A 16,889-nucleotide genomic window follows, 5' to 3' on the forward strand; every position below is an offset into this window, starting at 1 on the left:
GAACAGTCTTAGAGACTTCTGGGATATTAAATGTACCAACACTTGCATTATAAGGGTAACAGAAGAAGATGAAGAGAGAAAAGGCCTGAGAAAATGTTTGAGGAAATAATAGCCAAACTCTTCACTAAAATGGGAAAGGACACACTTACTCAAAACCAGGAAGCACAGAGAGTCCCATACAGGATAAATCAAGGGAGGAACATGCTGAGATACACATTAATCAAAGTAATGAAAACTAAAGACAAAGAAAAAATATTAAAAAGCAACAGGGAAAAGCAACAAATAACATACAAAAGAATTTCCATAAGCTTATCTCCTGATTGTTCAGCAGTAGATCTGCAGGCCAGAAGAGAGTGGCATGATATATTTAAAATGCTGAAAAGGAAAAAACTACAACCAAGAATACTCTACCCAGAAAGGTTCTCATTCAGATTCCACAGAGAAAACAAATGCTTTATGGGCAAAGAAATGCTAAGATAATTCAACACCACCAAATCAGCTATACAACAAATGCTAAGGGAACTTCTCTATATGGGAAAGAAAAGGCCATAACTGAAAACAAGAAAATTATGAATGGGAAAGCTCAATGGTGAAGGCAACATACAATAAAGGTGGGTAAGCATCCATATAAAATATAATAACAAAACCAGCAACAGTGAAAAGAGAAGAGTATAAATGTAGGATATTGAAAATGCATTTGAAATTAAGAGACCAGCAACTTTAAACAATCTTGTATATACAAAGACTGCCATAACAAAACCTCATGATAAAAAGAAACCAAAAATATGTAATAGATAAGAACAAAGAAAAAGAAAAAGCAATCCAAACACTAAAGATAAACATCAAATCAGAACAGTAGAGAACAAAAGAGGAAGGGAAAGAAAAAGAACTACAGAAATTAATCCAAAACAATTTTAAAAATGACAATAAAAAATACACATTAGTGATTACCTTAAATGGAAATTGTTTAAACACTCAATAAAAAGATATATACTGGATGAATAGATACAAAAACAAGACCCATATATATGCTGTCTACAAGAGACATACTTAAAATCTAGAGACACTTACAGACTGAAAATGAGAGGATGGAAAAAGATATTCCATCCTCTGGAATGGAGTAGCAATACTCATATCAGACAAAATAGACTTTAAAATAAAAGAGTGTTACAAGAGACAAAAGAAGGACACTACCTAATGAACAAGGGATCAATCCAAGAAGAAGATATAACAGCTGTAAATATGAAAGCACCCAACATACGAGCACCTCAATATATAAGGCAAATTCTAGCAGCCATAAAATGAGAAATTGATAGTAACACAATAATATTGGGGGCACTTTAACGACCCATTTTATTCAATGGACTGGTCATGCACACAGAAAATCAGTAAGGAAACACAAGCCTTAAAATGTCATATTAGACAAGATGGACTTAATTGATATTTATAGAACATTTCATTCAAAAGCAGAAGAACACACATTCTTCTCAAGTGCACGTGAGAGATTCTCCAGGATAGCATTCTCTCAATTGCTATGCCATAAAAGAAGCCTCAGTATATTTAATAAAATTTTAATTATATCAAGCCTGCATTCCAACAAAAATGCTAAGAGATTAGAAATTAGCTATAAGAAAAAACTGGAAAAAACACAGTCACATGGAGGCTAAACAATATGTCACTAAACAACCAATGGGTCACTGAAGAAGACAAAAAGGAAAAAAAAATACCCAGAGACAGATGAAAATGAAAACATGATGATCCAAAACCTATAGGATGCTACAAAAGCAGTTCTAAGAATGAAGTCTGTAGCAATACAATCTTACTTCAGGGGAAAAAAATACAAACTAACCTAAACCAACAGACAAATAAGAACAAACAGTGGAATCCAATTTGGAAAATAAGAAAAATTGTCACAGTTTATAGATGACATGATATTGTACATAGATAATGCCAAAGATGCTACCCTCCACCCCCCACCCCCCACACACACACACACTAGAGCTTATCCTTGAATTTGGTACAGTTGCAGGATAGAAAGTTAATACTCAGAAATCATTCACATTTCTATACATTAACCACAAAAATCAGAAAGGGGAATTAAGGGAACAATCTCATTTACCACTGCATCAAAAAGAATAATGTACATAGGAATAAACCTACCTAAGGAGGCAAAAAATTTTACTATGAAAACTGTAAGATGCCAGTGAAATAATTGAAGGTGACACATGTCAAATTATATACTATGTTCTTGGATTGGAAGAATCAATATTGTCAAAATGACTATACTACCCAAGGCAATCTACAGATTCAGTGCAATCCTTATTAAATTACCAATGACATTTTTCAAAGAACTAGAACAAAAAAATCAAATTTACATGGAAACATAAAAGACTCTATGGTGTTAAAATCATCCTGAGAAAGAAAAACAGAGCTGGAAGAATCAGTCTCCCTGACTTCAGACTATACTACAAAGGTACAGTAAGCAAAAAAAAAAAAAAAAGTATGCTACTACAAGGGCCTACTGTATAGCATGGGCACATTTGCTCAATACTCTGTAATATACTAATGGGAAAAGAATCAGAAATAGAATAGATACATGTATAATGGAATCACTCTCCTGTACACCTGAAACTAACACAACATTGTTAGTTAACTATATTCCAACATAAAATAAAAATGTTTAAGTTATTACTAAAAAAGAGAGTGGAACTGGCACGCACACACACACACACGCACGCACACACACACACACACACACACAAACCCAGAAATATAGATCAGTGGAATAGAATTGGAAGCTAAGAAATAAACCCACACACCTACGGTCAGTTTATTTACAATAAAGAAAGCAAGAATATACAATGGAGAAAAGACAGTCTCTTCAATAAATGGTGCTGGGAAAATTGGGCAGCTACATGTAAAAGAATGAAACTAGAACGTTCTCTAATACCACACACACAAAAAAAAACTCAAAATGGATAAATGACCTAAATGTAAGATTGCATACTGTAAAACTCTTAGAGGAAAACATAGGCAGAACATTCTTTAACATAAATTTGCAGCAATATCTTTTTGCGTCCACCTCCTAGAGAAAATAAAAACAAAAATAAACAAATGGGACCTAATTAAACTTAAAAGCTTTTGCACAGCAAGAGGAAACATAAAAAATGAAAAGACAACCTACAGAATGGAAGAAAATATTTGCAAAGCAACTGATAAGGGATTGATCTCCAAATATATAAACATCTCATGCTGCTCAATATCGAAAATACCAAACAACCCAATCAAAAAATGGGCAGAAGATTTAGTAGATACTTCTCTAAAGAAGATATACAGATGACCAAAAATCACATGAAAAGATGTTCAACACTGCTAATTATTAGACAAATGCAAATCAAAACTACAATGACAAAACTTAAACTTTTCAGAATAGCCATCATCAAAAAAATCTACAAGGAATAAATGCCAGAGAGATTGTGGAGAAAGCTCTTATACTGTTGGTGGGATTGTAAACTGATACAACCACTATGGAGAACAGTATGGAGGCTCCTTAGAACTAAAAATAGAGCTATTATATGATCCAGAAATCCTACTCTTGGGCATATATCCAGAGAAAGCCATAATTCAAAAAGGCACTTGCATTACAATATTCATTGCAGTGCTGTTTCCAATAGCTAGAACATAGAACCAACCTAAATGTCTATTAACAGATAGGTAGATAAAGAAGATGTGATACATACATACAATGGTATATCACTCAGCCATTAAAAATGAAATAATGCTATTTGTGGTGACATGGATGGATCCATGACATGGATGCTATTTGAGATTGCCACGCTTAGTGAAGTAAGTGAGGCAGAGAAAGGTATATATCATTTGATATCACTTATATGTGGAATGTAAAAAAGGTACAAATGAACTTATTTATAAAACAGAAATAGAGTCACAGATATAGAAAGCAAACTTATAGTTGCAAAGTCAGAAAGCAGGAGAGGGATAAACTGGGAGATTGGAATTGACAAGTAACTAGTAAGAACATACTGTATAGCACAGGGAACTCTATTTAATACTCTGTAATTACCTTTATAGACTTCCCTGGTGGCTCAGATGGTAAAAGCGTCTGCCTACAATGCAGGAGAACAGGGTTCGATCCTTGGGCTGGGAAGATTCCCTGGAGAAGGAAACAGCAACCCACTCCTGTATTCTTGTCTGGAAAATCCCATGGACAGAGGAGCCTGGTAGGCTACAGTCCATGGGGTCGCAAAGATATAATGACCTTTATAAGAAAAGAATCTAAAAAAGAGTGGATATATGATATGTATAACTGATTAACTCTGTCATACAGCAGAAACTAATGCACATTATAAATAAACTATATTCCAATAAAAATTAATTTTTAAAATGTGCAGAATTCATAAATACCCATTTTCCAAAGAAAATTTTCCAGTAGCTACCATATACATGAAAATTTCTCTGCATCATTAATCATCAGGAAATGCAAATAAAAACCACAGTGAAATATTACCTCACACCTTCCAGAATGGCTGTTAACAAAAGAAAAGTGCTGACAAGTGCTGGGAAAGATGTAGAGAAAAAAGAACCCTTGTGTTCTGCTGGTGAGAATGTAAATTGATACAGCTGTTATGAAAAATAATATGGAGGTTCCTCAAGACTTAAAAATAGAACTACTATATAATTCAATTCCAGTTCTGAATATATATCTAAAGAAATGAAATAGCTATCTTGAAGAGATCTCTGTACCCCATGTTTGTTACAGCATTATTTATAGTAACCAAGAAAACAGAGGATGAGATGATTGGATGGCATCACTCAGTATCCAAACTCAATGGACATGAGTTTGAGCAAGCTCCAGATGGTGAAGGACAGGGAAGCATGGCAGGATGCAGTCCATGGGGTTGCAAAGAGTCAGACATGACTGAGTGACTGAAAAACAAGACACAGAAACCACCTAAGTGTCTTTGACAGATGAATGGATAAATACACACACAATAAAACTTTATGCAGTCATAAAGAAGGAAATCTTGTCTTTTCCACATCACGGACTAACCTGGAAGGTATTCTGCTAAAAGAAATATTGCAGAGAAAGAAAGACAAATACTTCATGATCTCACTTATATGGGGAATCTAATAAAATTGATTTCATAGAAACAGAGAAGAGATTGGTGTTTGCCACATGCAAAGAGTGTTGGTTAGGGAAAATAGGTAAATGTGATCAAAATATAGAGACATTCAAGAGCTAACATGGAAAAAAAGATGTCCTTTTCATCATATGGGACTGGAATGCAAAAGTAGGAAGTCAAGAGATACCTGGAGTAACAAGCAACTTTGGCCTTAGAGTACAAAATGAAGCAAGGCAAAGGCTAACAGAGTAATCCCAAGAGAATGCACTGGTCATAGCAAACACCCTCTTCCAACAACACAAGAAATGACTCTACACATGGATATCACCAGATGGTCAAATACCAAAATCAGATTGATTATACTCTTTGCAGCCAAAGATGGAGAAAAAACAAGACCAGGAGCTGACTGTGGCTCAGATCATGAACTGCTTATTGCAAAATTCAGACATAAATTCAAGAAAGTATAGAAAACCAATAGGCCATTCAGGTATGACCTAAATCAAATCCCTTATGATTATACAGTGGAAGTGACAAATAGATTCAAGAGATATGATAGAGTACCTGAAGAACTATTGACAGAGGTTTAAACATAGTAGAGGATGTGGTGATCAAAACCATCCCAAAGAAGAAGAAATACAAAAAGGAAAAATGAGGAGGCCTTACAAATAGCTGAGAAAAGAGAAGCTAAAGGCAAAGGAGAAACGGAATGATATACCCATCTGAATGCAAAGTTCCAGAGAAGAACAAGGAGAGATAAGAAAGCCTTCCGAAGTGAGCAATGAAAGAAATAGAGGAAAACAATAGAATGGGAAAGACTAGAGATCTCTTCAAGAAAATTGAAGCTTCCAAGGGAACATTCCATGCTTCATGGGCACAATAAAGGACAGGAACAGTATGGACCTAACAGAAGCAGAAGATATTAAGAAAAGGTGGCAAGAATACACAGGAGAATTATACAAAAAAAAATCATAATGACATAGATAACCATGATGGTGTGATCACTCACCTAGAGCCAGACATCCTGGAGTGCTAAGTCAAGTATGCCTTGAGAAGCATCACTACAAACAAAGCTAGTGGAGGTGATGGAATTCCAGCTGAGCTATTTCATATCCTAAAAGGTGATGCTGTTATAATGCTGCATTCAATATGCCAGCAAATTTGGAAAACTAGGAGTGGCCAAAAGACTGGAAAAGGTCAGTTTTTATTCCAATCCCATAGAAGGGCAATGCCAAAGAATGTTCAAGCTACCATACAATTGCAGTCATTTCACACACTAGCAAGGTAATGCTAAAAATCCTTCAAGCTAGGCTTCAACAGTATATGATCTGAGAATTCCAGATTTACAAGCTGAATTTAGAAAAGGTAGAGGAACCAGAGATCAAAGTACCAGCATCAGTTGGACCATAGGAAAAGCAAGAGAATTCCAGAAAAAATAAAATCTACTTCTGCTAAAGTCTTTGATTGTGTGTATCACAACAACCTATGGAAAATTCTTAAAGAGATGAGAATACCAAACCACCTTATCTGCCTTCTGAGAAACCTGTATGCAGGTCAAGAAGTTAGAACTGGACATGAAATGACAGACTGGTTCAAAATGGGAAAGCAGAACATCAGATTGTATATTGTCACCTTGATTATTTAACTTATATGCAGAGTACATCATGCAAAATGCTAGGCTGGATGAAATACAAGCTGGAATCAAGATTGCCAGGAGAAATATCAGTATGCAAATATTCAATAACATCATATTCCATGGTAAGAATTTGAAGGCATTTCCCCTAAGATCAGGGAAAAGAGAAGGACACCAACTCTCACCACTCCTATTTGGCATAACTCTGAAAATCCTAGCCAGAGTGATCAGGAAAGAAAAAGCAATTAAAGTCAGAAGTCAATTATCTCTGTTTGCAGATGACATGATTTCATACGTATAAAACTGTAGAGACTCTTAGACATAAAAATATTCTAATAGTCAAGGAATTCAGTAATATTTCAGTATACAAAATCAGTTGTACAAAAATCAGTTTTGTTTCAATAACAATAAATATCCACAGAGAAATTAACAACATAACCCCCTTTGTAATAGAACAAAATAATAAAATACTTAGGAATAGGTTTACCAAGAAAGTTAAAGATCTGTACATTTAAATCTATTAGACATTTATGAAAAAATTTGAAAAAAAACAAATAAATGGAAAGATATCACATATTCATGGATTATAAGATGATACTGTGGAAATGACCTTATTACACAAAGCCATCTGTATATTTGGTGTAACCCCTATCTCAAATTCCATGGCATTTTTCATAGAAGGAGGAAAAAAAAAGAGTCCTAAAATTCATATGAAACCAGAACAGAGCCCAATTTACCAAAGAAATTCTGAGAAAGAAGAACAAAATTGGGGGCAATCATACATCCCAATTTCAAACTATATTACAAAACTATAGTAATCAAAAAAGTATCAACATATACATGAGTGGAACAGAATTGAGGGCCCAATTATAAAACCATACTTATGTTCAACTACTATTTGTAAGGGGCCCAAGAATATTCAGAAAGGGAAAATTTATTGTTTTTGTTTTAGTGGCTTATGATGTCCAATTCTTTGCGACCCCATGGACTGTAGCCCACCAGGCTCCTCTGTCCATGGGCTTACCCAGGCAAGAATACTGGAGTCGGTTGCCGTTTCCTTCTCCAGGGTATCTTCCCAACCAGGGATCGAACATGCATCTCCTGCATTGAAGGCAGATTCTTTACCGCTGAGCCAGGGTGGAAACACAAGGGAAAACTACTCTTTTATAAATGGCATTGGGAAAATTAGATATTTACATGCAGAGGACTGTATCAACCCCCCCATACTACACCAGTCACAAAAATTAACTCAAAGCAGATTAATGATTTATGTGTAAGACCCACATATGTAGAAATCCTAGAAGAAAACATAGAGAAAATACTCCTTGACATTGGTCTTGCCAATGAGATTTAAATATAACACCTAAAGCACAAGCCAGAGAAACAAAAATAAGCAAGTGGGACTTGTAATCTGCTCAGCAAAAGACAAACTATTAACAAAATGAAAAGGCTCCCTATGAAATGGGACAAATTATTTATAAACCATATACCCAATAAAGACATATACATATATACCATGGTATACTGTTCAGCCATAAAAAGAAAGAAATCCTATCATTTATGGAAATATGAATGGTCTTTAGGGAGTTATGCTGTGAGAAATAAGTCATAAAATACAAATATTATCTGATGTCTCTTTTAAGTGCAAGCTGAAAAAAGGAAAGTTATAGAAATAGAAAATAGATTGCTGGTTGCCAGGATTTGGGGTTGGCATTGAGGAAAGTTGGGATTTGTTGGTCAAAGGGCACAAACTTCTAGTTACATGATGAAGTTCTGGGGATATAATATACAGTATGGTTAATATAGTTAACAATACTCGATTGTATACTTAGGAGGTGCTAAGAGTATTACATACTTAGGAGGTTCTTAAATGTTCTTACCACAAACAAAAGTAATTGTGTGAGGTGATGGATGTGTTAACTAACCTTATTGTGGTAATTATTCCACAGTATATACATGTAATGAATCATCACATTAACATCTTAACACTTACACAACATTATGTCAGTTATATCTCAATAAAGATGGAAAACAATAAGAATAAAAAACAGCAAAATACTCACTTTTAGAAGTGTTTCCTTCTCACTGACCTGCCAATGGCTTAATATGATATATGATGGCTTAATGTGACATTGCTTCCAGGGTAATGGGATCAAGTAATCAAACAAAGACAGAGAAGCTGTAATGTTGAAATTTCAGACACTGACTAGCAAATGAAAAAGGTATTTGGGAGCAACAGAGAAATCATCCTTGCATTCTGAATCATATGCTTTGTGCTTCAGCCTATTCTGTTCTGAATATAGATAAGGATTAAAAGTGGGGCACTAGGTGATTTGAGAAGCCCCTTGCTACTTAATTTATACCATTTCCCTTTGATCTCCCATCTACTCTAGGTGTCAACTCTGCCCGCTCAGTTCCTCCTTCCTACCCACCACCACAGGACCCGTTAAACCAGGGCCAATACCTGGTCCCCGATGGCATCGCTCAGTCGCAGGTCTTTGAGTTCACCGAACCCAAGCGCAGCCAGTCACCATTCTGGCAAAACTTCAGCAGGTTAACCCCCTTCAAAAAATAATACCAACAGGGAGGCAGATAATTTTAAAATAAATAAAATTATATTTATAGATGGACCTTTTTTTGGAGAAGCACTGTTGAAATTTATATATATATATACATATACACACACATGCATACACACACATACACAAAAACACACAAAGTCTTGAGTGTACACACCCACACACCCAACTACACACACACACACACACTCACACTCACACTCACACTCACACACACACACATGCAGAAGGACCAAAAATGTTTTCTGTTGTTTTGGGCAAGTAAAATCTGTAGTTGGTAGGAAGAAGTACCAATGACTTCCAAACACGTGATCCCTTAAAAAGTTTTCTGTTCTTATCCTGCCCCCCTCCCCTTTACTTTCAGAAACTTACATTTCTATTTGTTCCTTTTTTGTTGAAATAATCTTTTTGCTCTCCTGTGAATGATTCATTGACTTGTCATTATTAACATAGATGTGTTGTATTGTTTTTTACTTTCCTGATGATACTGATGCTGATGACTTTTGAATTTAATTTAATATGGTGGAGTTTGGGAGTTTTGAATTTCTTTTTTTTCCTTTTACTTCTCATTGGGTAAAGGAAGGATCCCCTTTCTCCTCTCCCTCGACTGATCATCTGCGAATGTTTCTGCAGCCCTGCAGTTACCCCAAATAGCCTTTTTCCTGCATCTTCTGTCCTAGTCATACCAGTCTGGACATGCTCTGTTGTGCCCTGTGACATAACTGCTCAATATTTCTATTGCTTTCACTGTGTTTTAGGTGTTGTGGAGGGATTGAAACTAAACAGAAGTAAGAGAACATCAGAGTAATGATACTAGAAGGGACTTTTGTTCAGAAAATGTTCTGCATTTGGGCTGTTTCTTCTTCTAGCACTGGGGGTTCCCATGTTGTAGCACTGCTGGGTCATGACAGTTTTGTATCTGGGGTTTAGTTTGGGTCAGTTATTCTCTTCTTCATGCCACTTTGGTTATGGGGTTTCTTCTAGGCTTCTTCCTCCCCTAACTTAAAAAGTCTGAACTAGAAGCAAAGAGGCTGAGACTCTGCCCCTTGAAGGAGGGATTCAACTGTCTCCAGTAACAGGTAGGTTTAGGATATGGTTCCCCACTGCAGTCAGTTCAGCAGCCTGGTTATACCTGCTTCACATTTGCAGATTGTTTAGGAAGCATTGTTCAGAGTCTGTGAGAGGTCAAAACAGAGCTCACCTGACCAAGATCATCAGCTGTATTCAAATTATTGACCTAGACAGAATCCAGGGCTGAGAGTAATGTAGAAAAGAATAAAGATGGGGATGGAAAGAGACGTCCTCAGTCCAAGATATGTACTTAAAGTTCCTAACTTAGGTGTAACTTGCCCCATTGTTAGCAGATTGCATGGATAATCTTCCATGGCTCCTTCCATCTTCCTCCCTGTTTTCTTTCTTTCCCCTGCTCTCCCCTACACAGGAGGATTGCTGGTATGAGCATAATTAAAGCACTTCTGGAACTCAAAGAATGCCCTATTTCCAACATTCTCCCATCCCACCACATTTGAAGTAAGCAAGTGAGAAACCCAGAGGACACTTCCCTGTGGAGAAAGGATCTGAGGCAGAGTTGCTGCCCTCAGGTTCATTTTTGGCAGGCTTTACACTTCCCACACAAAGAGACAGGCTCCCTATGTGTACTCCCTATTCCTCCTCTCCACATGGCCTCTTGGGTAGATAGACCTTGAATTGTAAGAAGAATGTAGTACAAAGGAGTAAAGATGGGCCCTACTATGGAGCGCCATTCTAGTGAGGAGATTGAGTCTGTCCTGGACCCTGTGGGAGAAGACTTCATCATGAAAGGACCTCAGCTTAATGAGCAGCAGCTGTGGCTGCATGGGACACTTAACATAGCTAGCTTGATTGCTGCTTTTATGCTTCCTGATCCAGACCAGGCCCTGTCCAGCCTGGGAATTTTTCCTCTTTGGGAATCAAATTACAAGCTGTTTAAGCTCACATTCCACCACACCCAAATGAGACTTGAGGAGTAAGCCAAGGATAAGCCTGAATTGAGCAGAGGGCTAGAGCTCGGGACTGGCCACCACTGCTCAGCACAAGACCCAACTACTTAAGCTCCGTTGGCAAGGAACCTGGTACTGAGTGCCTAAGCTAAATTGACCTCCCTGTCAAACAGAATATCTGGCTGTGTAGGCCTCCCTTGAGTGTACATTATTTTCCCACTTTCCATTCTTTCCCATTAGGCCTGGCCTTGACATGTTTCTCCAGAGCTTGGGGGCACACCAAAAGGGGATTCTTGGACAGGTCCCTGGAGCTACAACTTCTCTTGACCAAGCTCCCTCCCACACCCCCTTCCTGCTCCCCTGGGACTGTGTCCAGGGAAGCAGGACACAGAGCTCCAGGATCAGGGATTATCACCTCTTTTCCACCTACCTCTCACTCACCCAACTCACTGGTCTCATCAGATGCCAATAACTTGTGAGAACAATAAGAAATCAGTTTACCATTGGTCAGAAAATTCACCTAACCAATGACAGCAAGCAGACCAGTGATGGACAGCCTCAAGGGGATCCCCCATTACCTGAGTTCAGAATTCAAGCCTATTCTATGTCCCCACAGCAGTGCTCTCCCCAAGGAATCTGTAAATCTCTGTTTCTGCATGGCCCAGAGATCCCCTTTCCTCACTTCAATGAGGCCTGGATTTGCTCTCCAAAAGGCTTGGAACCTGCCATAGAATGGCCTAATCCAGAAGCTCAACTCCTCTTTCTCCCTCTCTCTCTCATCCCTTCTACATGTATATCTCTAAAGGATGTGTAAGGACAGCAACAAGAGAGTTCTAACAATTCTAGTGTGAAACCAAATAGTGATCTTTTAGTGCTTTGGGGATGGGGTGGGCTGGGGTGGATGGATGGGCAACAGTGATTTTGATTACCCCTGCTGCTCTGCACTTGCCAGTTTATTATTTCATTTCTTCTATCTGATTGTTTGACCCTGTCAAACAAGTGTCAAAGTTGTGTGTTTAAAAAATGTTTAACAAAAATATGATGTTGTAATGACACAAAGCCTTATGAAAATATTTATGGAGTTCAATAAAAGAAGTAAAAGACACCTCTAGGCATAGCTCTCATGCTATTTTGTGTGTGTATGTTTTACCAAGTGCTAAATAAAGGGAATTTGCCTGGTGGGGGCAGCTTATCCCAGCCTCGCCTACCAGTCCTGTTGTTCTATAGCCAGGCATACGATGGGCTGTCTGTGGCCTTCCATGTCATTTCTTAAAGAGTAGGCCACAATAACCAATTTTGATTCTGTAACAGAGGCACTTCAAATGTCTTTATGGGTAGGACTGTCATTCATGTCACTTCACCCTTTGACAAGTCTTAAAGACCCATTCCTGACTTTGCTCCTTTTCCTTGCAGCTGCCAAGTCCAGTACTTGCCCTGTGCACTCTCACATGATCTTAAAAGCTGCTTTTTGAACCTAACCAGAATACATATCACTTAGGAATCCTTCACCTCCAGCTATTTCCTAATGCTTCCAGTCCTGTTTCCTCTGAAATAGACATATTTATCCATCCCCCAAAGTGTTTATTTCATCATGGTGTCTCCTACACATACATGCTCCTTGTTGTCCACAAGGCTCCTGTGTGGTATCTTATGTTACCCAGCAGAGACACAATAATAGTTTGTATGTTCTGGTACTACTTCACCTGCCTTTCTCCAGAAGAAATAAACACTGATCCCAGTAAAATGCTTATTTGTCACTCATCTCCCAATCTGCTTCAAACTGATCTCAGAGTTGCTTACTCTTAGAGTGTTCCTGGGTGTCACATGAATTGAGGGGAGTTGGAAGCAAGAATATGGAATGAGCTGATACTAGCATATGAATGAGTATCACTCTCTATATTCTCCTCAAGAGCCCTGTCTCTTTAAGTTTTCTAGCGTAGGCTTCCAACAGATGACTACGACCACCGGTCCTTTTGTCTCTAGTACCAAGAGCAAATAGAAGGAGGCCCAAGGTCTCTGCTGTGGGTTTTGGCTTACTTCAGTGTTTTAGTCACTGAGGCCACCACTCTACTGCTTAGCCTGCTTAACTTTTGGACCCTTTGGAATTTCCCTATTTATATTGACCTGCTTACCCCTGCCTCCCAGAGGCTTCTGTTCTGCATAGAATAGAATGCTGATTAGATAGACCTTGCTCACCCAGGCCTTTACCTATCAGGTCCAAGATAACAAAATGAGATCTCAGCATTCCCCCAAGTACAACCACTTGCAGTGCAACAGTTTAGCCTGGTCATAGGTATATTAGACCATCTGGGTTTCCCAACATGGTTGGAGAGGAATTTTGGAGGTTACTTCATGTTCACTAGAAGCACACTATTCTGGTTCCATCTCTCCCAATTCTTTCTTTTTTCTCTAGTAGGCCATGAGTGTTTTCTCATATGATTGGGGAAGAGTGAAAGGAATGGTGCATGGTCCTTTGTCCTTCAGAAGCCTGTATTACTTCTATTTAACTCACCAATAGGTCCTTCAAGGCAGCTTTTTAGGTGAGGCTTTGTCCATCTCCACAACAGCCATGCTGCCAACCAACTGAATTAGATTCAACTTGCATGTCCTAAGTATATAATCTGGGCTAGGCCTTGTGGTTGGTACACAAGAGATACCAAGATGACTAAAATAAAATCTCTGCCTACAGTCTCAGAGTTCAGTGAGAACATATAAACATGGGCCATAAGAAGGATGGATGAAGTCCTCAAAGCACTCAGAAAATGGAATGGTTAATTCTGATTGAGGAACATCTTTGTAATCAGTCAGGATAAGTTTAGTGTACTGCAATAAGAGATATTCCCTCAAATCTTTTTTTCCTTGTTGTTTATCCATTTTATTTTTTTAATTTATTTATTGTAAATTGAATGATAATTGCTTTACAATATTGTGTTGTATTCATACATCAATATGCATCTTAATGGCTTAACATATAAGAGTTTATTTCTTGCTCATACAAATCCTACTCTGAGTCCAGGTGACTTTCCAGAGCAGCTATCACCCATGTGATAGTACACAATCTGGGCTTCTGCTGCCTTGCTACACCTCCATCTCAAGATGTAGTTCTATAATCACCACAGCTTAAGAGAGAGCCCTAGATTGTTTCTCACTTACAGTTAAATTCTCTAGCCAGAACTGATCATATGGCCTCATCCAACTTTAAGGAAACAGAAAACTGTAAAAGTCCTACAAACTCAGAAGGGCAGGAGAACTAGATATGAATGAACATTACACATCTCTACCAAAGAAGGAAATGTTTGAACTAAGTCTCAGAAGACAAGGAAAATTCTACCATATTGTGAATGTTAGAGCAATTGAGAAGTTAGGGGAAAGAGTTCACACAAGACAACCCTTCCTTCTGACACCAATTGAGAGTCTAGGGATCCCAAATAACACCCTTCAGTTCAGTTCAGTTCACTTCAGTCATTCAGTCGTGTCCGGCTCTTTGCGACCCCATGAATCACAACACGCCAGGCCTCCCTGTCCATCACCAACTCCCGGAGTTCACTCAGACTCACGTCCATCGAGTCAGTGATGCCATCCAGCCATCTCATCCTCTGTCGTCCCCTTCTCCTCCTGCCCCCAATCCCTCCCAGCATCAGAGTCTTTTCCAACGAGTCAACTCTTCACATGAGGTGGCCTAAGTACTGGAGTTTCAGCTTCAGCATCATTCCTTCCAAAGAAATCCCAGGGCTGATCTCCTTCAGAATGGACTGGTTGGATCTCCTTGCAGTCCAAGGGACTCTCAAGAGTCTTCTCCAACACCACAGTTCAAAAGCATCAATTCTTCAGTGCTCAGCCTTCTTCACAGTCCAACTCTCATATCCATACATGACCACAGGAAAAACCATAGCCTTGACTAGACGGACCTTTGTTGGCAAAGTAATGTCTCTGCTTTTGAATATGCTATCTAGTTTGGTCATAACTTTCCTTCCAAGGAGTAAGCGTCTTTTAATTTCAAGGCTGCAGTCACCATCTGCAATGATTTTGGAGCCCAAAAAAATAAAGTCTGAAACCGGATGCCATGATCTTCGTTTTCTGAATGTTGAGCTTTAAGCCAACTTTTTCACTCTCCTCTTTCACTTTCATTAAGAGGCTTTTTAGTTCCTCTTCACTTTCTGCCATAAGGGTGGTGTCATCTGCATATCTGAGGTCATTGATATTTCTCCCTGCAATCTTGATTCCAGCTTGTGTTTCTTCCAGCCCAGCATTTCTCATGATGTACTCTGCATATTAGTTAAATAAGCAGAGTGACAATATACAGCCTTGACGCACTCCTTTTCCTATTTGGAACCAGTCTGTTGTTCCATGTCCAGTTCTAACTGTTGCTTCCTGACGTGCATACATGTTTCTCAAGAGGCAGATCAGGTGGTCTGGTATTCCCATCTCTTTCAGAATTTTCCACAGTTTATTGTGATCCACGCAGTCAAAGGCTTTGGCATAGTCAATAAAGCAGAAATAGATGTTTGGTTTGATAATTCACTACAAGACTCACAGAATTCATTGGTATACTCATAGTTATGCCTTATGAAACCTAAATGATACAGATGAAAATCAGCCAAGGGAAGAATCATAGAGCGGAGTATAAGAAAGTACCAAACAGAGAGCTTCAATTTTCCTATTCCTGTGGAGTGAGGACAATGTTACTTTCCAGAATAAATATGTGACAATATGCATGGAGTATTGCCCCCAGGAAAGCACACTCAAGTTTCTTAAGATTTTGTTAGAGCTTTATCATTGCACTTGTGGCTGATCCCTGTATACAGTCCCCTCAGAAGATGAACTGATACCAGGTAACTCAGCGCCCCCACCATAAATCACATTGTTGGTGTGGACAAAAACCCCATCCTAAATCACATTGCCATCCAGACAGAAAATTAGTAAGGAAACACAGGGCTTAAATAAAACTTTAGATCACATGGACTTAATTGAAATTTATAGAACATTCCATCCAAAAGCAGCAGACTACGCATTCTTTTCAAGTGCACACAGAACATTCTCCAATATTGACCACATGCAGAGCCATAAGGTGAGTCTCAGTAAATTTAAGAAAATTAAAACCACATCAAGCACCTTTTCTTATCACAATGCTATAAGATTAGAAAGAAACTACAATAAAAATTACAAAAAATACAATATGATATTTAACAGCTAAAGGATCACTGAAGAAATCAAAGAGGAAATAAAAAAATACCTAGAGACAAATAAAAACAAAAGCACAACAGTCCAAAACCTATGGGAGACAGCAAAAGCAGTTCTAAGAGGGACGTTTATCACATACAATCGTCCTCAAGAAATACAAATAAATCTCAGATAAAAGTCCTGACCTTACACCCAAAATATCTAGAGTAAGAATAAACAAAAGTAAAGTTAACAGAAGGAAAGAAATAACATCAGAGAAGAAATAAATGAAATAGGAACAAAGAAAACAACTGTAAAGATTAATGAAATTTAAAGCTGGTTCTTTGAAAAGATAAACAAAACCAATAAAACTTTAGCCACACTCATCAAGGAAAAAAGG

The 16,889-nt window shown here is 38.1% G+C and overlaps 1 protein-coding gene across 16 annotated transcripts in view; it reads left to right on the forward strand.

Annotated features, from left to right (window-relative positions):
* ARHGEF9 (Cdc42 guanine nucleotide exchange factor 9) overlaps nt 1-12,434 on the forward strand; it is a 426,609-nt gene extending 414,175 nt beyond the window's left edge. For all 16 annotated transcript variants that reach the window (XM_061410327.1, XM_061410326.1, XM_061410329.1 and 13 more), the window contains one exon: nt 9,165-12,434. In XM_061410327.1, the coding sequence (XP_061266311.1) occupies nt 9,165-9,346 (182 nt within the window). In that variant the 3' untranslated portion in view covers nt 9,347-12,434. The remainder of the gene's footprint in view (nt 1-9,164) is intronic.
* Nucleotides 12,435-16,889: the final 4,455 nt, after the last annotated feature.

This window comes from Bos javanicus, chromosome X, assembly GCF_032452875.1.
Source record: "Bos javanicus breed banteng chromosome X, ARS-OSU_banteng_1.0, whole genome shotgun sequence".
Classification (NCBI taxonomy): Eukaryota; Metazoa; Chordata; class Mammalia; order Artiodactyla; family Bovidae; genus Bos; species Bos javanicus.